Source organism: Phalangium opilio, unplaced genomic scaffold (assembly GCF_054372755.1).
Source record: "Phalangium opilio isolate 3A_F unplaced genomic scaffold, DU_Popi_V2 ptg000003l_1, whole genome shotgun sequence".
Lineage (NCBI taxonomy): Eukaryota > Metazoa > Arthropoda > Arachnida > Opiliones > Phalangiidae > Phalangium > Phalangium opilio.
In genome coordinates, this window is record NW_028324145.1 from 4627925 (window position 1) to 4652514 (window position 24590).

The following is a 24590-nucleotide window of genomic DNA, read 5'->3' on the forward strand; positions in this document are numbered from 1 at the left end:
TACGTGCCGGTGTGGCCTACTCGGTCTAACTATTCTGTTCTAAGCCTTTGACAGCGCCTCACCAGGCGTCGCTTTAAAAGAATCTATGACTTATGTCACTTCATGACAAGCTCTCGGTAACCAGTGACAAACTTATGGAACATATCTTATGAACTTATGGTTCAACTCCGTGACCTTCTTGACTTGGTGTTTTTTTCATAACTTTTGTTCCGTAAAATAGAGGGTTGTTGCGCTTTTTCTTTTTTTTTGTTTGCGAGTTTGCTTCATTTTGGCTAATGTAAGATTTTTTCTAAGCTAAAGTGTTTTATAGTGTTTTTATAATATTGGGATAAAGTGATTTTTTAAAAAGTTTTTTTTTTAATTACAAAAATACGGGTTTCTTAATTTTATTATCAGAAAAAATGTAAATTAAAAAGATTATTAAATATTTATATATATATACTTTGAATTTTTTTTTTTTTTTTTTTTTTTCAGTGGAAGGTCAAAAATTAAAACCGGAACATTGGACTTGTCCGTTTTGTTTCAAGTTTTTTTCTCGTAATCAACCATCATAATGCGTCATATATGGATTCAGTTTTTCGTATCCGAAACTTCTATATTTTTTTATTTGGATTGTCATGGAAGCAAAGGCTTAGGACATAATTCCTCAGCGCATTTTTCAACTTTTTCACATATTCGGGTAAGTTTTTATATTTTGGTTTTTGTTTATTAAAGGGACAATCTGTTTCAATCTGAACGATCCCCTTGTAACACAAAGCTGTGTTACAATAATCTTGAAAGAGGAAAGTGCTTTTCTGTAGTAGCATCAAATTTTCCCTCCTCTTTGGTAGCATAGTTGGAACTTAAAGGAAAGACGGATGGAGCTGGAACCTCCATTCCTATTACGTTGCAGTCTGTACCCCCCCCCTACGTCAACGAAGTCCCCCAGCATGCTCAGCGTTTTGGTCATACTGTACCCAAGGCCGGAAATAAGAAAAAAAAATTTATAGGACATGTGTCTAGTGGTACCCCCTTTGACCGGAAAATTTATAGGACATTGTCCACTGGAGTGCGCAAAAATTGCGTCGCGTCTTCATAGTCAAGTTGTCAAAACGTCGGAAAAATTTACTGGTCAACCGTCCAGTGACTCCATTAGTTTTCAAAATATTTATGGGATATTTTAAAATTTTATTGGACAATGTCCAGTGTCCTGTGCTTATTTTCGGCCCTGACGGTACAGAAACATCGAGGAATCTAGTTCTCATACAAATACATTGGCGCTACGTGGCAGCACTTAACAGTCGCCTAACGAAGGGTAGGGGCGTTCGCAAGGTACACTGGGAGACTTCCATTGCCGCGCTGTATCTTACAACTTTTCTCCCAATTTATGGAACTTTGGGGCCATCTTTAGCTGTTTAAAAATCCCAGCGTTCTTTTCATGGCTGGCCACAACTGAACGCGGTTCTTGTTGCTATAACCAGGTGTCACCTAAAACTTATGCCCAACCAAAAACCGCGGTACTATGGGTAAATTTTACGTCCATACATGGGAACGTTGGGAAGGGTCTCTCGTGTTCAACACTCCAGAATCAAACTTTCCTCCTCCAAGACCAAGCTGAGTTACAACAATAAGCAGCAGACGACGGTTGTTGTTAAGTAACTTGCGCCATCTGACGAACTTTCCAGGTGATTCTTACAGAAACTGATTGTCCTATTAATATCTTTAGTATAAGAAATTTAAAAGGGACGGGGCTTTTGATTTTGTTGTTTTTTGGATTTAAAAATTGAGCAGGGCTGTGTTTTCAAACGGTTCATAAATAAACTACGATTTAAAAAAATTTGTGGGTAAATGGATTATGAATAATAAGTGATACGGTGCCAAAAAGTTGTACGTTTGTAGGGAGGGAATTTGCAGACTTGTAAACTTATCAGGTTTCATTTGTGATGTCACAACGTGTATTTGCGGCATTTTCGCGTGCGATATTAGACTTCAATTTGGTCAGTGGTTTTATCTATTTTTGGTCAAGTGCACTGAAAGTTGTAAAAAGCCGTGCTTGCTAATACGCTTTGTTAATCTGGCGTCAATAATGACCAAGTGTCGAAGACGGTCCATCACTGACATACGTCAGAAAACTAGAATCTTTCGTGATCAGTTGAATTTCGTCTTCTTTCGTGAAATGTTCTTAATTGAATCCATTTGTTTTTCGTGTTTTTTTCTTGGCATACATGCATTTACTATTTTAAAATTTCTTTATGATCATTATTCATTACTGGTTTTTGCAGTGTGTAGTGGTTGTGGCTTTTAAATCCATTATCAATTATTCAACGCCTATTTCATATATTTAGTTTCACTAATTTGACTTAAAAAGCAAATTTATTCGGAAATTAAGTTAAAAATCTTGTGTTGTGTATTCCCTTTTTTAGTATAAATATTATATTTCTGTTTATTTTGAAAAAGTGCGTGTAAAATAATGATTAGTTCAAATTGAAACCACGCATTTATCTACAATATTAATGAAGATACAAGCAATTAAGATTTCTTTCAAGATCCTACGCGTTAGGCCTTTTATACTTTAGGTTTAGAGTGGCCTATTACATGCCTTACACAACATTACGTCATCATCTGACTCTCAGAGAGGTTTGTCGCTAAGGCTTCCGCTTAGGCCTAGTTGCTCATGTTTTTTTTTAATATTGTAGATGGTTACGTGGTTCCAAATTGAAATGTTTATTATTTATACGCACTTTTGAATATAAAAAGAAACGAAAATTTTAGCCCGGTCCTTACCTTTAAGGAAGATGTATTATACCACCATTTCTTACATAAGTCTATAATTTAACGTTCCATAAGTGTAACTCTAAAAAATCACCTCGATTATCTATTTATCTTTATAAGTAGTGTCTTTACTGGTAACTTACGCCAATCTTCAAGAGCTGGAGAATAATGGAGATATCATTCTTAAACATTTTTTCTTAATTAAGCTGCTATGTAAGGTTTTGGCTTACAGCAGCTAAGGGGAAGAAATCTCTCTTAAACCGTGTCAAACTTATGGAACGGGAGTTATAAACTTCTAATACGCATTTAATCGAACTGTTCCAATGTGTTTATCATTGAAATTCATTATCATTTACGAATTCTTGCAAATTTTCTCGATTCACGAAAAGTTCAAAAAGAGTGAACGAGTTTTAAAATAATATATCTTTTTGAATATATAATTTTAATTTCGCGTCCTATTTTTAATTTCTGGTTTTAAACTAAGACTTTCCAAATCTTTGGGTTCCGAAGGAAGGTTGTCTCTCCATGGAACCGCCACCACCTCCTAAAGAGAACCTACCACTGCCGAAACTTGATTGTCTCGGCTCGTGTTCGTCTCTTGGGCCCATGTGTAATTTCGGGGGTTTACCCCCGCCTTGTAATAATCTGTCTTCTTCCGTCGGGGCCGCCTTGAAGGCGATGGGAGAACGGCAAGATGCCGGGTCCTTGTCCGGGGTCATGTTCATGGGGCTAGAAGTTGGGTGGGCGGAAGGGGGCGGATGGGGTGCCTTGCGAGCCCTTTGTTGACGTTGTCGCTCCACTTGTTTCGGGGTTAAGTGACTTCCGTGGTACGAAGTCAACGCCTTGAAGAATGAACAGATGCAACCCATTGTTTATCTCTGGTCGATTGGTTTATAAGCTGCGGATTCTAGAAGAACGTATTGATCCGCTTTTCAGCTCATTTGGAAAATTGTTAACCTGTAGAAGAAAACGGTAAATTGCCAATATTAGACGTACAACTATTATTATCTGAAGCTCTCGTTGATGTAGTTTTTATACTATAAGCAAAAGTATATAGATATAAAAACAAAAAGTACACTTCGTTTAAACTTGCTCGCGCCGTGTAATATGAGAAGCCCTCTTTTATCCCAGAATAGTGTCGACCCCCTCCTCCGCGTATGATAACCTTCCAACCGTGGCACAGGGAACAAGCCGTGAATAGGCTCAAAATTGACGTTTCGATTGCCAGCATCATTTACTACTTTTTATAAACCTATGACGTCAAGAAGCTCTTCCCTGGTTGGATAGTTCCTGTAGGCGGTTGAGCGGAGGGTAGTTTGCTTCTCGGTTTACATGGCGTCTACAGCCAAAGGCAGGAAATTGTTAATGAAGTGTACTTTTTGTGTTTATATCTATACACTTTTTGTATAAGGTATCGTTGGATAGGACAACCTTCTGGATGCGAAACTCTTAGCATTTAAATCGCCAGAGTTCGGACGTCTAAAAATTAAAGATTTTTTTTCCAAAACCGTATTATCCTAGAGTTCTGCTGGATAGAAGACAATGTTATCTATCACACCCTCGAAGCGCCATCCCTTTGGTATTTAAATTACCAGAGTTTAATACCTTATATTATGACCCCCGTGATAGGTCACTGTCTAACAGCAGCAGTCGTCCTTCTGAATTATTTTACACTTACTCTAGAAAATTGGATATTTTACAACTTTCTGGGAAATTACGCGAGCTCTTCATCCTTTTTTATTTAATTAAGCTAATGGAGACGAAACATTGTTAAAGCTTAAAAGGTTATTTTAGCCATGACGACCTCCTCGTCTTAGGTTTTCTACCACATTATGGGCGTTTACATTCAATTTAAGGCAAAAGAACCCAAGAAAATTAACAGCGCTTAATTTTCTTTATCTTCTTTCCTGTGAGATTTAACATTGCGTCTACAGGGTGTTTCTGAAAGTTCTGTGAGAAATAGTGTCAAAAATGTTCAAGGCATTTTGCCGTCCGGGCCTCAGTTTTTAAGATTGGAGTATTTTACGGATTACCCCTTAAACTTAATTAAGAAACTGAAAGACAATGACTTCTAATTTAATTAAGGGGTCATGCCTAAAACACTACAAACATAGAACATTTTAAACTCAAAATCACACGAGGAACCTCCCCCTGATATACCTTTCAGCAGAAGTTAGATGAGACTAAAAGTAAAGAGCTCTAGCATTGGTAGTAGATCCTGTCGGGTGCTTGAATCTAGTTCGCCCGTCTACCGCCGCCCGCCTCTCACGTTTTGGAGGGAAAATTCAGAAACCGCTACCAGAGGGCCAACCGTTGGTAAGTTATCAAGAATATTAACTTTCACCAAGTGAAGGATTTGGTTAGCTCAGTACTTCTAGTCTCATCTCACTTCTGCTTTCAGTAACACCCTGTATAATTATCTAACGCAGCTTTGGGCTGGGTTAATTGGATACTTTCTAACCCCCCCCCCTTCATAAGGAGATTACATAATATAACAAATTGTTTGAGGTTCATATTCTTCAAATTAGGTATACTTGCCTTAATTATTAGGCGTAACAGTTTAATTTTGCCTAAAACGATCACGGTTCTTTTTATAGTACTAATAAGGCTGGTAATCTCTGCATTTTATGCACACCAAAATTTAAATTGCGAAAGTTAAATAGCCAAGTGAGAATGGCTTGATTACTTTGTTAATGAAAAGGTGAAATATTAAGTGAATAATGTTTTAAGTACTTTAAAATCCACTAGATCAAAGATGAAAGTTCTTTTTAACTTTACATTATCTTTAATTAGTCCCTTGTCACACCAAAAGTTCCATAAAGAGTTCGATATACTCCACCATAAGTTTATCATGCCTCTAAGTAGAGAAATGGCTGCTACTCCTATGTCAATAGTGTTTGTCTGGCTCCCTTTAATGAAACCCTATACTCTCCCCGTATCATTTATCACCTCAACTTCAATACAAAATTGTACTGCCTAGCCTAGCGTTTCTTTTATCCCTTTTAGAATGTTTCAGGACTGAAACCGCCACTATCTCACGAGAGTTCGTTCCCCCCCCAAATGCCTGCCTATACGAAACGTAAAAATCTCCTTTATTCCATTAGATGATTTTTTCATGTGACCCATTTAGTAATCGTCTCGACCGCTTGGTGGCTGCGCCGCGACAGAAATTTCAAAATTTTCTCTCTTCGGATCTTAGCGCTATACGAGTTCTGACGTCACAGTAGCCTGCGGAAGATGCCCAGTTGTAACCCATATTATAAAAAAACCGTTTTTACAAACGGAAAAAACCTGATATATACTACATCGTTGATTTTGGGTCGCCACTCACTGTTCTTGTCACGGCTTCTAAGGGACAGATATTATTTATTCTAACCGTTTCATATAACACCACCATTTATTAAAGCGGTAACATTGCGTCATGACAATTAATATCACATGTCATGACAGCACCAACTATTAAAGCGGTAATCTTAACACATTTTCTTTACTTTTTATTTCGGCTGACATTTTTTGAAGCTAAAAATAAATAATTTTTACCATAACAACGAAGTTATGGTAAAAATGTCAGCCGAAATAAAAAGTAAAGAAAATGTGTTAAGATTACCGCTTTAATAGTTGGTGCTGTCATGACATGTGATATTAAATGTCATGACGCAATGTTACCGCTTTAATAAATGGTGGTGTTATATGAAACGGTTAGAATAAATAATATCTGTCCCTTAGAAGCCGTGACAAGAACAGTGAGTGGCGACCCAAAATCAACGATGTAGTATATATCAGGTTTTTTCCGTTTGTAAAAACGGTTTTTTTATAATATGTGTCCCTTCCTTGAAAGGCTTGGTCTTACTAATAATGAAATATGAAATGATTAATTTCAAACGGAATGGATATTTATGTGTCCCTTCCATGAAAGGCTTGGTCTTACTGATAATGAAACGAATCGGAGAACGACAGAGATACGTGCATTGTAACTCAAAGAGAGTCCAAGTCTCAATAAACGAATCGAAGATACGTGCATTTTAACCTCAATGCCTTGGAGTTAGGAGAATTTTGAACTCAAGTACGTCGTTAAAAGATCCCCCACCATGATAAGAGATAGAGCCTACCCTCGAGAAAAACCTACGCGACCTATACGCTCGTGGCAGCACAAGGGTTGAAAACGAATTGTCGTTTATTCGCGTGAAGTCGTAGGGTTGCCATTTCTGCACCTCAAAAATACTTACGCTGAGGGGTCCTGTTTGCAACACAACGGTTAAAAATGAATTGGCGTTTATTCGCTTGAAGCCATAGGCCTGCCATTTCTGGCGTCAAAATTATCTACTCTCCCGTTCCAAAAATTTGCCCGTACAAAGGCAGGAAACTCGAACGACCCGTATATATCAGCCAGTCTGTCGACTGGCTTAAATTTGTGTACTTAGAGCCATGATAAACTTATGTCTCCAGTAATAGGTAGTTGATTTTCCCTAAGGGATCACTTTTTCAATATTTTTATCTATACTGTATATTTTAAGTCCCACCTTTATTTATATAAACCCTCCGTAATCTTATGATAAATTCATTATTTTCTTATATTTTAACTGAATAAGGGTGTGTCTTTTGACTTTTATTACTCTATGAAGATCCATTTAATGGCATTTGAATTTAGATATATGTTTCTTATCGTTTAATATATTTTTATAAACCATGAAGGAAAACCTATTATGGTTCAGACTACTGATAATTCAAACATCGACTTTCCCATAATCTTTTCATCTTTCTATTTTCTTCTATATTATGGATAAATTTATTCTTATTTATTTACCTAAATTTGCATGAATTACTTTCTGTATTTTACTATTTTTCCCGAATATAAAATTCTATTTAGTCACTTGTTACAGATGACACGTAAATGTATTAGTTTTATCGTCTAAAATATGAGATCAACAAATTTGTATTGACCTCAATTTGTCGCTGCTCCTTAACAGACAGCAAGAAGTGATATCTAGGGAGAAGGTATAAATTCGCCACATTTCTAGCTTTATCTCCAGTCCAAACGTAGGTCTGGAGTCAACCCCCGCCCCTCTAAATTACAACCAGAATCTCATTGGTTCTTGAAAACTCACGTCAGCGCGACGCGAATGACGAAAATTACGTATTTTCCGACTGAGGAGAGGCGAAATAGCTCGGTCTCCTTTTACGTCCCCTCTTGTATTTTGAAAGGGGGACTGGGACTATGGCGCGCTAATACTTAGGGATCTTACACCTTCTCTATAGTAAACTAGATATCACTTCTTGCTGACAGCCAAGACCACGCTCGCTACCAGACTCAGTTTGCGCAAAAATATAAATATTTCTTATTCTTGGAATCTTTAAGGCGCCATAGACCCCCTATTAATATCTTTTTGAAGGTAATAGGAAGGGCTTAAAACGTTGATCAACTGCTTGCTCCTCCTTCCTAGCATTTCATTGGCTATTCACATATATATGACAACCGTCAACGCATTCAGCAGATGCAAAGATAACTTGTTTACATTTGGATTCGACACTCATTGGTCGCGGAAGTAGCCGCACAGATCGCTAGCTACGTCAATATCACGTGGTTTCTAAGTTCAAATATATTATGTATGCCGTCAGTGGTGACGGTGTCTAACCCTCATCCCCTTTAATTCGACCAGAAAGGCCCAGAAAAATGTCTGGTTTGTACTGGCTAGCTTGATCCTTGAAGGAGATAGGGATGGAGTGGTAATCTTCATACCTATAACGTTGCCCCTGTGCCCACCTACGGAACGGCACCGAATCCCTCCCAGCATCCTCATCGTTTAGGTAGGGTCGTATAGTATGAAATCGTAACGGGCGCCCCTTGTGTCTAAAGCTAGTACTCGTACAAATACAATGGCGCTAAGCTGCAGCATATAACATTCGTCTACCCAAGGGTAGGGGCGTGAATGCGCAAGGTACACTGGGAGGGTTTCAGTGCCGCAGGTCGCCCATCTTCTTGCCACTCCATCTTCCCTCTTTTCTCCCTGCTTGATCAACACTTAAGAAATGTAACAATGCGTATTCACGGCTCACGCTACTCGGTTTTCAAAAGAACGTGTTCGAGTCTCCGAGAGATACCGAGTGGAAACCGCTGGGGTCTCATCGATTTTTTGGGCCCCACTTTTTGGCCTATACGTACACTTGTACATATGTTACTTTATATTTTTGCCCATCAAAAAATGAGTAAATCCAGAATGGAATAGTACTTCCTATCTCGTGTATGTACTACGTATACGTAGATCTTTTTGAGCGTAACTAGTTTTTAGAGCTCTTTATTTGAGCTCCATAGACTACGTGAATTTCCGCTTGAACGCCTTTTATTAACTTATCTTTTTAACTGTAGGTTGATGTCGCGTTTGTGTGTAGGTAGATGTTACCATATGTGGATAATACTATACTATTTTTGAGTTCCTAAGAAATAGGTCTGGAGTTATACGGTACCATTAGAGGTGTTGGAAAGTAAATAGATAAGTGTGCGGACAAGCGTTGCAGGTCATTTGTGAGTGCAATTCAACCGCTATCTACGACAGACTTCACATATTGGAAATTTGTAAAAAAAATTGATTCTATAAAAACAACATGATGCAGAAATTTCATTTGGGTGGGCCCAAATTTATTTAGTGTTTAGATAGTGCCTACACAGAAAGGAAACGCATCCTGGTTTACAGTCCCTAAAACACTCGGGCCACTCCGTACCTTAGCTATAAGTCAGTAAAATTTGCAACTGGTACGTGAATTAGAGTGGCCTTGATGCACTAGATCCTAAGCTCTCCTTGCTTGTCAAAAGCGGCCAATATTCTTATCCCTTATGAATATTTTATAAGTCGTTTTTTCAAAAAGATATTTGTCATTTGAAATCAGGTGTACTGTCGTTTTTCTTAAGTGATTTCGCTCTCGTAGAATTGACAGCATTTTCAAAGAACCGCGGAACGGAAACTAGATACAACGATTTAACGTTGGAATGTCGACTTCCGGTTATAATACGGATTATGACTCGAGAACCGGATGTCAGGACTCCAAGCCTCTTTCGCCCATAAGGGCTATTTCTTTTTCTGAACTCCAGCTTGCAAAAGTTACATAGATAAAAACAAAAAGAGTATTTCGTTGAAGCTTGCTCCCTCCTTGTAATATGAGAAATCCACCTTTACCTCTCCGAATAGTGTCGCCCCCCCTCTGCGTATGATTACCTTCACGACCGTAGCACAACGAACATGCGTGAATAGGCTCATATAGTAGCAGATGACATAGCTCTAGACCAAGAATAAACTTTTGAATCGCCACCATAGAGCACTATTTTCTTTAAACCTTTGACCTCAAAGAACCTCTTATCTAATTGGATGGTTCGTGTATAGAGGTTTAGAGGACGGTCGTATTCTTCTCGTTTTACATGGCGTCTACAGCCAAAGGCTGGTAATTGTGAGCGAAGTATTCGTTTTAGAGGACTGCAAAGGCTTTGGGAAAACTCCAACTCCATAGAAAGCCAAGGGACTCCCTCATTTTTGGTCGGAGTTGGAGTTGGGTAAAATAAATAATTTGGCTTTGGGTGGCTTTGGGAATATTATCTCTGAAATGGAACGGAGTCGGAAGGGAGTGGAAATATTTCGAAAACTTATACGGGAGTCGGTCGGGACTGGATTATTGTTGGATTCAGGTGGCTTTGGCTGGCGTTGGCATTTATAGTATCCAAATGGAGTTGGTGGCATTAAGAGCCAGCCTTATTTTATTCAACTGGAGTTGGGTGGCATTAGTGATATTAGTCAATTTTTCCTCTTTGAATTTCCCACGCGGTTGTTTTGGCGCAAGCGGGATGCATGAAGTTCAACCCCACACAGACGGCACATGACGGTCGCGGCTGGTACAGCCGTCCCTCCGCAAAAAAATCAAAATCATTGCTGTGCGAGAGAAAACGAAACTAAAACTATTTGTTCTTTTTAAGTTAGAGAGTCATAAATTTTTCCGTCGCCTTAGATTAAACGTAAAAAGGAAAACTACAATTATAAACAATGTTCGAGTTTATAATAGAAATAATTGAAAAAATTCAGTGGAATAACGTTGGAAAACCATAATATATTAGTTCATAATATACCACACGGCCGGCTGGGAAACGTTGGGGTAAATATAAATGAACATTGGTTAGGTTAAATGCTTTTGTGTTTGGAGTTAGAAAGTTTGTTGGAGCTCTCATTGGCTTTGGCAGAGATGGGAAAATTTGTCGGATATCTCATTAGTTTGGTCAAGGATTAGAAAACTTGTCGCATATCTCATTGGCTTTGGCAGGGATTATTAGAAAACTTGTCGGATTTCTCATTGGCTTTGGCAGGGATTGGAAAAATTGTTAAATTTCACATTGGCTTCGGCAGGGATTGGAAATATTATTGAATTTATCAATTGGCTTTGGTAGGGATTGGAAAGATTTTTAAATCTGTCAATCGGCTTTGGCAGGGATTGGAATTCGTGTGAAACTTCAAAATTGGCTTTGGCAGAGATTCAAAAATGAAATGAACTTTAGCGTGGCGTTAGGGAGGAGTTGAAAATATAGCAATGGCGTTAGGGTGGCTGTGGCGTTTGTGAAAATTTTACCATTGGAGTTGGCAGGCTTTGGGAATGACTTTTTTCAGTTTGCAGCCCTCTAATTCGTTTTGGATTTATCTATGAACTAGCTTTGGTTCCTTCGTTGTAAAGACATAGCTAAAATAAGCCTGTATTTATTTTTTTGAAATTCATGAAGTTTTAAAGTTCTCTATAAACTTTAATAGTGACAGTAGAGTATTTAAGTATACCCGAGACCTGCTGAATAAATCATGTGATAAAACTGTCTAGATTGATGTACCTATCAAAGTAGCACTTTCCACCTTTAAGTCCTCGCCGACCAAGTGTAAATTACCACGCTGAAATTGAAATTTGACCTGAAACCTTCTAAACTATACTAGTGTTTTGTTTTACTACCTGTCTCTCGCTCTCTCTAAGTTGCTAAAGAAGTGGTTTTTTTTCCTGTATTTTTGTTTTTGTAAAGTCGATCTCCATTTGAAGATATATTACTATGGGAAAGTGGCTTTTATATTAAAACAAGCACAAATTGAAGATTAGATTCTATGAAGAACTGATATCTAGTTTATTAGGGAGAAGGTATAAATTCGCCACATTTCCAGCTTTATCTCCAGTTCAAACGTAGGTGCGGAGTTAATCCCGCCTCTAAATTACAACCAGCATCTCGTCGGTTCTTGAAAACTGACGTCAGCGCGACGCGAATGACGAAAATTACGTATTTTCTGACTGAGAGGAGGCAAAATATATCCCGGCCTCCTTTTACGTCCCCCCCTTGTATTTTGAAAGGGGAACTACTATGGCGCGCGAATACTTAGGCATATTATACCTTCTCCCTAATAAACTAGATATCACTTCTTGATTCTATGTGTTATAGTTAAAAACAGTTGACAAAAGTCAACAGACCCTTTTTTCAAAAGTAGGCTTATAGTAGAGTTAGCTATGGCTTCAAACAAAAGGACTTCGGTTAACTGGTAACGTTCAAGTACTAACTAACGTCACTCTTTGGATGTTCCGACGTAACCCTGTACCTAGCAGTTGATTCTGCCCCCATTTAAAAGGCATCACAGTTCCTTGGACAATGCAGTGCACTGTGGCACCGTATTCAATTACACGTATGAATAATAGAGCCCCTGGACCAGTTCCCATCGGAACCAGTGGTTAAGAATATACTGTGTCATAAAAGGGCATGCTACCAAAAAGCGTGAAGTGGCAGCCAAAGGGTATTTTTGAGCCTTTACAGTATGAGTTTGTGAGACTCTTTTCCAAAAACAAACCTGTATAGAACAAAGGTTGTATTTCGAATACATGTTTAGGCTATATAGTTGAAGCGATGTAATTCCATTCTCGCGAGTGGCACGGTAATAGGATGTAACGCCCATTCGTGCTAAACTAACCTTTCTATGTACGTATATAATGTTCAGTTCGGCGGCAGTCTGACCTTTTATTGAAAATAACAGTTTTTAGACTGTTTTGCTTTTCCAGCCAATTGTTAAAGGAAGTGTGTCAAGTCGGTTTTGAGCTACTTTCCATTTTAACCTTAATTTTGGTAAAACAATGCTTGGAGTGACGTAGTTTCGCCTAACTATATAGTATACATTATAACTATTGTATCGGAAATGGTTATATTATTTCCTCGTCTTATTCCTAGGTCGGAAAATTGCATTTTTCTGATGGGATTTTTAAATTTTTTGCTGTTGGTCTAGACTGTGGAGATTATGGACTTTACAACCCCATAGTGAGTTAATCCGGGGCTAAGGATCTTTCATAGAATAAATTAATTTAGATTACTTAAGATATCTCCATTTGCATGAAACTGAAATGAAAGAGTTTTTTAATTACTATGTTCAAAATTATTCTTTTAACTGTGTCTAAAATGAGGATTAAGTCTTCATTTGTTCGGCAATAGTTAAGCTACCCGGTGTTACCCGTGGTGTTTTAAGAAACTTCAAACCGTTTGGAGTTTCCAGTCTATGTAAACACTGTTTGGGCCCATCCATGAAATTAATTTATTTTTAACTTTTAAATTCAACAAAACTAAGCTTAATTTGGGGTTAATCATGAAGCTGAAACGTGACGTGGTCTAGCATAGGACGTTCTTTACAAGCTTTATGGATAAGAGTTATCCGAAGACCTAACCTTAAGAATAACTCTAATGAACCTTCCCCTAGTGTTACAGATATCAGAAGTTCTTAAAGGGACTGCAAAGAAGGCATCGGCGGGTGGGTAAAAATTATTTGAAATACGTCACAGACATCACGTGATGCCAAGATACAAAGACTCCTCATGGAGTGGAACTAGACATCTAGTCCTTGTTTTTTGCGAGATTGTAGCGCTAATTACCATGAAGTGGTTGTTTTCGAAATAAAAACGAACTAAGCTTCTTTGACCCACGCCTCTCCTCGGTCACGTGCATCTGACGTATTTCAAATAATTTTTACCCACCCACCTTCTTTACAATTCCTTTAAGATATGTTCCATAGGTTTGTCACTGGTTACTGAGAGCCTGTCATGAAGTGACGTAGGTGAAACGTCATAGGTTCTCGTAAAGCGACGCCTTGTGAGGCGCTGTCAGACTAAATAGGAAGATGGACTGCAAAACTAACCGAGTGTAGTCAATTCTCACGTCGTTTCGAATTTGCTCTTAAATTAAAATTAACTTATTGTGACAAAGAAACCACTTTCTCAAGTATATATGAGAAAATAATAATAAGAAACTAAGGCTACAACTTTAAAAGATTGCGTGAAGGAATTATGTCAGCCTCTCTTTATTACTACAATGGCGTGTCCCCGCGTCTCCCCCTTCCTAGGCAGAATGTACTGCATGTTTGAGCATAAGCGCTGATTTTTACTTTGATTGAAAAGCTGGGCTCCAATTTTTTTCCTTCCGTAACCTAAAATTAGTTTCGTAGTCAAGCTGCAATGGATATTTTTCGTTTCGTTTAATATATCGATTGCATATTTTATTTCCCAAGCGAGGGAATTAGTATGCATTATTCATAAGTTCTGGATACTATTTTTGAAGAAAGTTTTAGTTTTATTCCTTAAAATGTAATTTACGGTCCACCGAGTCTAAAATTACTCTTGTCTTGGGATAAACAGGAGTCCATCACGCGCAGGTTTATGAACTTCTGGTGTAAACTAAATTAGATCTCAACAAATGAAAATATTGCCTTTGGCAAGGTAAAATTCGTGTGTAAATGATTAGCTAACATGTTGGGGTAGCCACGTCAGTTACCGACAAGTGCTTTAAGTATGGAGATGCTATAAGGGGAATATCGAATTTAGGAAAAATGTGCACTGTCTCAGAAAACTGTACTTCGTTGTTGCCCGGTTACTATTGTCAACGACGTTTCCTACAACAAGGATCACGTGGTGCGTGCCTTCTTCAATGGCTTGCGCGATGAAGGATGCGCGTAGATAAACGAGCTGGGTACTTCCCTTTGTTTACCTCACCCTTACTAGAATAAGCCCCTTCGATGTAAAAAAGGTGATAGGCAACTCTCACTATCGGGGTGTACAAGGGTTTTGACCCATAGCCGTCTCTGCGCTGGAGCCTAAACGCCTAGAGCGCAGGCGCGAGCCGCGCGAAAAAGCGAAATGAATTCAATGTTTACCCCTGTGTCTTTCCCTCTTAGTTACATCGAAGAGCTGGCTTATAAGGAAGAGGCTCATTCCAATTCCTCCAAAATGGCGGCGAAATTTACAGAGGCAATTGAGGAATTACTCCTGATTGGTTAAGTGACGGCTTGACGTTTAACAATGGAGATTCTCACCACTTTTAGCACTCACTCCCAATAAAGCCTCCCACCGACTTTCACAGCTCTCTCTTCAATGAAGGATTAGTTTATTCGTGCATCAGATGTTTTTCTCCTACCAGTTCAAACCGCGTTTACATCCCCTGGAAGCGACCCTGGCGAATTAAGACTCCTTGCTCTTTATCCTCCTCCTAGACCCGAGTAACTCAAACCTGTCCCAGTTTAATTTAAGAGCGTATAGCGTCGATCCCTCTTCCCGAGTCCTCGTCCTCGTCCAAATGCCATTATCTCTTTGGCGTCCCAACTTTTCCTCTTTTAAACCCCCATGAGATTGGTTTTGAGGAGTGTGTAAGATACTAACGTAGTGCTCAGCTTTCTCTTCATTCTTGACCAGTGCGTGTAATTAAAGTAATTATGATAGTTTTCTCTTCCTCCTTATCCTTCTAATCATGAGAGAAGGATTCTCCTAATTAGTTCTGCTCTGATCCCGCGCCCGCTCCTCCGATATGCCAAACCAACAGGGAACATCCAAGGGGAGTGAAAAAAGCAATTTTCTCTTTCCTGTTTAGCAGTTCCCATCAGGGTTGATAAATGAAGTGGTTGTGTTGTTGTGCGCGAATATAATTCCATGTGTTATTGTAAGCAACACGCAAATTTGTCTGTTTTTCTGTTAGTAACGTTTTATTCGTTAATCTGTTAGTTGCAGTTTACTGGTTTGTGACCATTTTTTTTTTTTTTTCGGTTTGTTCATTTAATTTTCCAAGTTCTGTTTTAAAAACATCCCGAGTATTTACCACGTTATTGGAAGGGTAGAAATGTGGCTATAACATGTACCAGAAGTAAGATGAGACTAGAAGTACTGAGCTAACCAAATTCGTCACTTGGCGAAAGTGAATTTTCTTGATGATAACACAACAACGGTTGGCCTTCTGGTATCGGTTTCTGAGTTTTCCCTCCAAAACGTGAGTCGCCGAACTAGATTCAAGGAGCCGCGTCCGTGTTCTGCGGCTTTAGGTTGAGGGGAAGGGGGTGGGAAATTTTTTTGGAACTCGACCAATTTTTTCTCTCTAGTGTAGGCGCGATGGAAGCGGGATAAAATCCTCAAATTTGTTCACTAGTACCAGGATCTACTACCAATGCCAGAGCTCTTTACTTCTAGTCTCGTCTTACTTCTGCAGTTACTCAGAGGACTTGCAAATTTGCAATTATAGTTGAGTTTTGTTACTCCAAAGTAACGAAGTATTCGTGGATGGGGGATTGTAAGAGACAAGTGGTTATGCATTTTTCCAAGCATGTATGGGCCTCTAGCCTTGATTGTATAAAACTATTCGATGTAACTAAGAGGGGAAAAACACGGGGGTAAAAAATTGCCTTCCATCTCGTTTGCGGCGCCTGCGCTCTAGGCTTTTTGGTTCCATGCAGAGAGTGCGCAGAGATGGCAATGGATCAACCCTTTTGTATGTCCTGATATATCGAAGAGACTTATCCAAAGGATTTCCCGGAATCTCTTATAATGCCAGAGTTCTGAAAGTGCAACAAGGATTTCCCGGAATCTCTTATAATGCCAGAGTTCTGAAAGTGCAACAAGGATTCATTGGGAAGTAAGAAAATAGACAGTCTGTTTTTCCAAATACCTTAATCTTCTAGCCGTTTTTTTTTTTGTTGTAATCTCAATTAAGTATTTAATATGGTTGGAAATTAATGAAGTATACGACACACTCGGAGGATTTGCGTGAATCTTTGATAACACCACAGAGCTCGAAAAATCCCCGTTTTATTGGGTCTGTTTTATATTGTAGTAATTGTGATAAAAGAAACTTAAAATGTTTCATAAAAAATAATAAATATTATTAAATAATACGTTCGCTGTAGATATAATCAATATCTTAAACCATCTTTAAAAAAGTATTCTACCATTTAAATTCATCAAAATTAATAATTTTGTTGGTGGGTTTTATTGAATGGGTTTTCTCTGGTGAGTAAAACCCAATAAAACCGTGGGTTTTATTTTTGGGCTGGTTTTTTTTGGATTCGAACCTTGTTAAACCAAAGTTCTTATACACTCAAAAGAAAGGGGAGTAGAGAATTCGAGTCTGCGCTCATAATCAAATGCGCAATAGCATTATGTGATGGATGGATCTACGTTGCTTGTAGTATGAATAGTTAAACCAAGAAGTGATATCTAGTTTATTAGGGAGAAGGTATAAGATGCCTAAGTATTCGCGCGCCATAGTCCCAGTCCCCTTTCAAAATACAAGGGGGGACGTAAAAGGAGGCCGGGCTATTTCACCTCTCCTCAGTCGGAAAATACGTAATTTTCGTCATTTGCGTCGCGCTGACGTGAGTTTTCAAGAACCAATGAGAGGCTGGTTGTAATTTAGAGGGGCGGGGATTAACTCCGGACCTACGTTTGGACCGGAGATAAAGCTGGAAATGTGGCGAATTTATACCTCTTCCCTAGTTAACTAGATATCCCTTCTTGGTTAAATATTATCCACGAATCCATAAACAAAATTGCGATAGAGAAAAACAACAAGCATTTCCAATAATTAGATACGTCTGATATAAATTTAATCGTAACAACGTCCTAATCACAGAATCTCCCCACCTCCTCTTTTCCTATTTAGTCCTCCTCAATCTCGTAAATAAATAGCAAATAGTCGAGCAGCGAGCGAGCGACTCGATAGAGATTCCCTCACAGGTAACTAAGGTAGAGTCCCTCTATACGATGTCCGTGTTTGGAAATCGTTAATGCTAATTTCTGTCTCTCCGTTCTGAACGGAGACCAGCATGGACTATATATATAGGAGGAAGCTTTATGGAGAACCCTGCCGTATCTACCCTTATATCTTCGTGATATACAGTTGAAAGAGTATTAGAGTCCCGCGGTACACTCATGGCGTTGGGATTTTACTTACGACATGTATTGCCAGAAATTTGTAACTCAACGTGGGCCATGCAGTTTGTACTCGGGATTTTTCGCGCCATAGTACGACCACGTGACAAAACACTTCTGCACTGATGGCAATATGGCAGAATTAATTACGCAACATGAGTAATCTGGATTCAGTAGTAGCATACTCTATACTTCTAGCGCAGGAGGCCCTTCCCATGCATGGACGTAAACTTACCCATAATACCCCTGTTTGTGGTTGGTCATAAGTATAGGTGCTACCATGAATACATAAAGCTAATTGGAATCTCTGTGCCACCATATCTCCCATGTTAATTTCTACACTGGTTTTGTGGGCGGGCTTAAGTATTCTCCGTCATGTCTCATAATTCTGACGTCTTTCTAACTGTGATTCCATTGGTTGGTAGCCAAGCGAGGTCCGGGACGCACGCAAGATTGAATCATTCAACACGCAGCGAGATGGATTATTTGCGAAGTAAAATTCGTCATACATTATGATTAGTCCAGCTCTTCCCTCAAAATCCGCCTAGATAGACGTTGAGAAACTGACTGTACAATGATTCTTATTAGCTATTAGCTGTATATTACGAAAACACAGGTTTGTCAGACTGTGAACTGACCTGGAGATGTCAAATACTTGGACATCTGTTTGAGATTCTGTCCAGGACGTCCAATATAATTAAGGAGACAAATTACTTGTCGAAATAGAATGATCGAGGGATCGGAAACAGGAAGAACCCGTGTAAGACCTGACAACATACGGTTTAAAGATATATTTAGCCGTACCTGTAATCTCAGGTTGTTTTTCGAATCTCGATGCTTCACTGTCATATTGCCAAACAAATAACGGTACCACCCAGTGTGAAAGTACAGTCTGAGCTCGTTGAAACCTAAGATAGCTATTTATAGGTTCTAATCTTATTGGTAATAGTCAACAGGCCCAGTTCAGGAGTTCGTTTACCATTGAATTTTATAAACCCTTTAGGAAGGATAGGGGAACTGGGAGCTTTGGCGCTACAAAACTGTGTTGGTATCAGCACAGGGTTCATAAAAATCTGGGAAACGTGGTGAAAATGTCAGGGAAATGAATTGTTGACTAATAATTCAAGGAAAACTTAGGGAAATTTATAATTTTTAGTAAAATTAAGGGAAATTTGTGAGGCTTGAGTAAGTTCGCCAATCCCGTAGTTATTACTCCAAAAAAACCTCCCGCAGTTACTAGGTGGCGTTGCATCTAGAAATATCAGGGAAATATATAGGGATAAACGTGGAAAAATCAGGGAAATCCAAAAGTTGTACGAACCCTGCCATTGAGCGTTACAGGGGACTATGGGAACATGTGTTCAAATAAATATACGTGAATCATGGGACCATAAGGCAAGAATGTTCGTTGGAACCCTGGGCAAGTACCCATCTGGCCCAATGAATAACACTGTTCTGTCTAAAAGGTATGGGCACCGAGGGAAATTAAATGTGATATAGGCTCTATGGGCTCGCGTCGCGAGAAAATTAGTTCTTATGAAATACAATGTTTATTGTTTTTACCCTAAAATTGCAAGGGCAGCAAAACAATTTTACTATATATACTTCGTAACTTCGAACGATTATCTTTGGTTATTACACTACTTATTACGAAGACTAGTATAAGGTTACTGATAGTTCGGACTGAACATATAAGAGGTCTTACTGTTTACTCTGGCGCAAGTCAGAATCTCTTTTAAAGGCGGAATAAGCGAATAAGCCTTAAAAGGAAGGCAGGACACGAATACTAATGTCCCCCCTTTTTTAATCGATTTCTCATAGCCACGCTCTGGCTTATATCCTCGCGGACAATGTCACCTGGGGGTAGATAAGAGTGAACTTTGAAGTCTCGCCCAGCGTTTATCGTAGTGTAAAGTGACTCTGTGTCGTTGTTGTATCTGTCTTTATAATTTTCATATTCTCTCTTAAATTATAGGCCTAATTCGCGGCCCCAAATTTCAATATATTAACAATATTGCTGATGTTTGTTGGTCAATAAAGATTTGTTATGGGGAAATTATCTCGTTAGGAAATAGTATACACCGTGAATAATTTCTAAAGCTCAAATGTTCAAAGGGAAAATGGCCATAATTCCAAATTGCGTTACTTGCATGGTGTAGCCCCTAATGCACATCTTCTCATGTTAGCGAGAAGTCAGGGACTTTCAAAATGGACCAAAAAAGGTCGAGGAAATGTTATGGAATTTCAAAATGGGCCAAAAAAAGTCGGGGAAATGTCAGGGAACTCCAAAAAGGGCAGGGAATTTCTAAATAATCCAAAATTGTCCGGGAAAAGTCAGGGAATTTTAAGAATTCAAACAAAGATAGGGGATTTAATTAAAGTTACAAACATATCCGCTGTTCAACCATCCAGCTGGATGACGTTTTAAACGCTGGTAAATATTCATTATATACGATTTAAATGAAATTGGTTTACTTATCCCACACCTTCTTATATTTAGAACAATAACAATTTGGGGTAAAAACGTCAAGGAAAAGAATAGAAAAAGGTCTGGGAAAAGCTATATTAACTTAATCTTTAAACTAGTTTCGTAATTTAGGATAGCACGTATATATATAACTAGAGATGTGAGTCCGTAATTTACCAAATACCGCGTAAATTACCGATTTATATCTTACCGTAATTTTAGAATGGTAATTTACCGGTAAATTACAAAATTAACGCGGTAATAAGCCTGTTAAAACATAAAACATAAAATACCATAAATTACGGTAATTTTTGTAATTTCAAAATTTTAATCGGTAATTTAGCGGTAATTTTTCTGTAATTTACCCGGCAAATTACCATATATAAAAATTACGGTAATTTCACATCTCTAGTTATAACGTCATCACATAGTCAAATTGCCTATTTTATTTTCCATTTTAATAAATTACTTTCTATTTTATAATAACTAAACTAACGGATTAGATTTAATTTGCATATTTTAAAATATATAAAACAAACAAAACCTTATGGTAGTCGTAATTAAGAAGCTACTCTCCCTTTAATGAGAATAAATTATATGACAAACTCGAAGCATATTGTAATTTTTTGGTATTACGTATTTCAATCCTAGCCCTTGGCAGCTCAACCTGTACCTAAATTTCGAGCCCGACGGGTAAATAATAATGTAACGGCTAGAACTTTTAGTTTTTACCTCACGGAACACTTCCTTCCGTATCACGTGTAATTACTCCTACACCCTAAACCGAGGCTTAGCAAACATAAGGTACAACCCAGGTACAAAACGTACGTAATGCTTATATATATATATTAAATTACGTCACGGTTCTATACTGTGGGTCAAAATATTAGCATATAGTATGCCTAAGAATAATCAGGAATCGGAAGTTGAATAAAAATGGTGTTATGATATTTTTCTGCGGCTAATGGGGGAAAGTCAACTTCCAGGATTCTAGAGCTAATGTATTTTGAATGGGCGCCTGTAGAAGTGTTTTTCACGCTAAACACCAATTTTATGTTATTTACATTTTTTAACTGAATTCATATTTACAAACTGTTCTTTGACATAAAATGAGTTGTGATTGTCTATAGAGGTTTATTTAAAACTAAATTTAATCGCATTAATAAGGAATTACGCTTTTAATTTTAATTATCCCATTTAATCCGAAATAATTAAGCAGGTGAATTGGGTGGAAACATAACGTTCAGAATCGTTTTAAGTAGCTCCTCAAATGAAGCTGATATTGAATTAAAGGAGCTGGATGATTTGATGAAAATATTAATTAATTTTAAACATAGCTTTATAATTATCTATAAGATTTTATATTTGAAAATTGTGGTTGGCTCTTCTCATCAAAATGAAATCATGCCTTCAATTTAGGAAGGATCCAATTTATTTGATGAAAATATGAAATAATAATAATAAGTTTTATCTGGACCAGATTGCGTTTCTTAAACCTTAAACCTTAAAATTTAAAATTCATCTTCCGAAGTATAACAGACTGAAATCTACAAAGCCTAAACTAAACTAAATTTAAAAATGCATCCCTTGAACTATTCATTACTTTGAATATTTACGTATATATCAAGCGGATAAATAGAATCTCATATGGTTAATGGTAATTCATTATTCATGTACCATATTGTCACCTAGGGTTGCGATACAGGGAGTGTCCTTTTTGCAATCCCAAAAATAATAATAATAAAAAAAACCGTAACCGCGTTTTTAACTTACCTGATGCTCCTGGAGAGTGAAGGACTGAAAATTGTTGAGAGCCTTTATCCCTTTGGCCAACAGCCAACCTCCTCCTCGCAGTCCGCGCGGTCTTTTAGCAGTCGTAACCCTAATCCCTTTTCGATTTCTTATACTGAACAACTCGTCTACTTCTACGTAAGAGGTATAAACGTAAACGTAAAAGAGTCTAAAATTCGTATTTCCGGATCCGGTAAAGCGCCGATAACTCGGCTAAAGTTACGCTGGACATCAACGCGAACGAGGTCTCTGTCCCCATATTTGAAACGTACGAGTGTGCTAGGCCTTTGTATCTATCTATCTCTATCTACCTTTTACTATACCGTTGCGTCGTTTCTTACTCCGTTCTTCTCGCTTCTCTTTGGCACTACGGAGTACGGCGCTCTGCTCCGAATTGCTCCGAACCGCTCTAGAGTGAGTCGCGGACAAACGAGGGGCACGCACACGCGAGCTAGCCTAGGTCTCTGCGTGATCCGGGGAGGAACAGGCTCTGGGGATACTCCCGAGTTTTAGAAGGGAAATGGTCAAAAAACCTAAACGCCACCTGCTAAGTTTTATTGGTTTTTTAAATGGTAGATGGTACTACTAAAATATAGTACAATCTACTAAATGTAAATAGACGACATAGTTACGTTATCTATGTTTAACTTTCAAGGAATAATTATTTTCTTATGCTCTTTGTTTATTATTTCTATTGTATTCATTCCAATGTTTATTTTGTTTATCCTCGTTATTTTGCGCGGGAAAAAATACCGCGCCTTTCTATTCTCTAAGCACGCTTCGACTGTTGTATTTGCCCGAAAAAAACTGTTTTATTTCTTCTTCAAATAGCGCGTATAGGAAAAAACTACTTGTCCACGAATACAAAGGCTTAATGAATAAGCTCCTACTGTTCTTGCTAGGGACGAATCATATTGTTTATCAATATACAAAGGAGACAACAGTAGCATTACTATTGGTGTTTATAAGAAGCCGAGGGTTAAATGCGGAGACGTTGAGCTCTTAGACCTAAGATCGTCTAAGATGATATCGATTTTCACATTTTCCCTTGCAAAAATCATAGTCCCTGGCATATGATAAGGAAGTTCGACGATTATTTAGGCCTATACCTGTAATTTGTTAAGTATCCTTGCGTTTTTGGAGAGAGGGGGTAGAGTGGTAGGTAACCCTCATACCTATAACGTGGCCTCTGTACCCCCACCTACTGCGCAGAAGTTCTCCCAGCGTCCTCAGCGTTTACTAAACGGCTTAGGTAGGGTTGTACAGTACAGAACCGTAAAGGGCGCCCCCTATGTCTTAAAAATAGAAACTAGTTCTCATACAAGCAAAATGGCAGCACTTAACAATCGTAGGGGACGTGCGCGAGGAACACTGCGAGAGTTTCGGTGCCGCAGGTCGCCCATCATCATTTCTTCTCCATCTTACCAGTTACCACATTTCTCCCTGCTTATATACGTCATCTATATAGTCACATAAGTCACGTGATATAAACAAAAACCAGACATGGCTTCACAGGCTTGTGAAATATTCGTTTTCGTTGTCTCTAGCTCGTGCAACAACTGCAACTATTTTATGATTTGTTTGTACAGTATTTTAAGTTTTTTAAGAAATGGGTCTTCATTTGGGCTTTCAATAAGATTTTGGCATACAAGTTCCTAATTGTGAGATAGTTTTAAATTTACACCTATTACCTTCTTTAAAATGTTTATCACTCACTTTTTGATCCCGTGGTAACAAAGCATTAAGGTTTTTTAACCCTAGAGAGAATAGCTGGAGATAATGCTGCAGCTCGAACCGTTTCCAGACAATAGATTTTGCGACTTTTTATGCTAATTTCCTGTTAATTACTGGAATTTTAATTAACAACTCTACGTATGAAATGGTTTCACACAATATTATACCTGTAATGTATGCGTTTACTGATCCTGCGCTTTAATATTGTAATTATAGCTACCATATAAGCTTGTTGATAGTTTACGTAGAAGCCATATATTATTCAAATCCAATGTCGTATCGTTGAATGTGGAGCGTGCGGTATACGGTTCCTGGAAGCATATATGAACATTTGGTTTCCTCCGGCCTTGTTCATTCTCTTCTGGTCGTAGCGATGGAAAATCCACGGTAGCAGCCAATGAAAGTGGTGCAGACCGAGATTCTTCCTATTACATCGCAACCGCATTTCGGAGCTCAAATCAATTTTTGAAGGCTCCGATAGTTAGGATCTCCTAGGCCCCCAACTATACAGGGGCCAATTATTAATTTTTAATTACGCAAATCTGGAAATATTGTTTACGCATTGCACGGTTGGCACCTCATTTCAATTGTTGTACTTTCGGTATTAGAGGAAAGTGTCTAGGCCTAT

At 38.3% G+C, this 24590-nt stretch overlaps 1 protein-coding gene across 1 annotated transcript; it reads right to left on the bottom strand.

Moving 5' to 3' along the window:
• Positions 1–3137: 3137 nt before the first annotated feature.
• On the bottom strand, positions 3138–22630 carry LOC149717225 (uncharacterized). Its single transcript, XM_089834534.1, has 2 exons — positions 22211–22630; positions 3138–3708 (listed from the first exon to the last, which is right to left on the bottom strand). The coding sequence occupies exon 2, from the start codon at positions 3618–3620 to the stop codon at positions 3231–3233; it is 390 nt and encodes a 129-aa protein (XP_089690660.1). The 5' UTR covers positions 3621–3708; positions 22211–22630; the 3' UTR covers positions 3138–3230.
• Positions 22631–24590: the final 1960 nt, after the last annotated feature.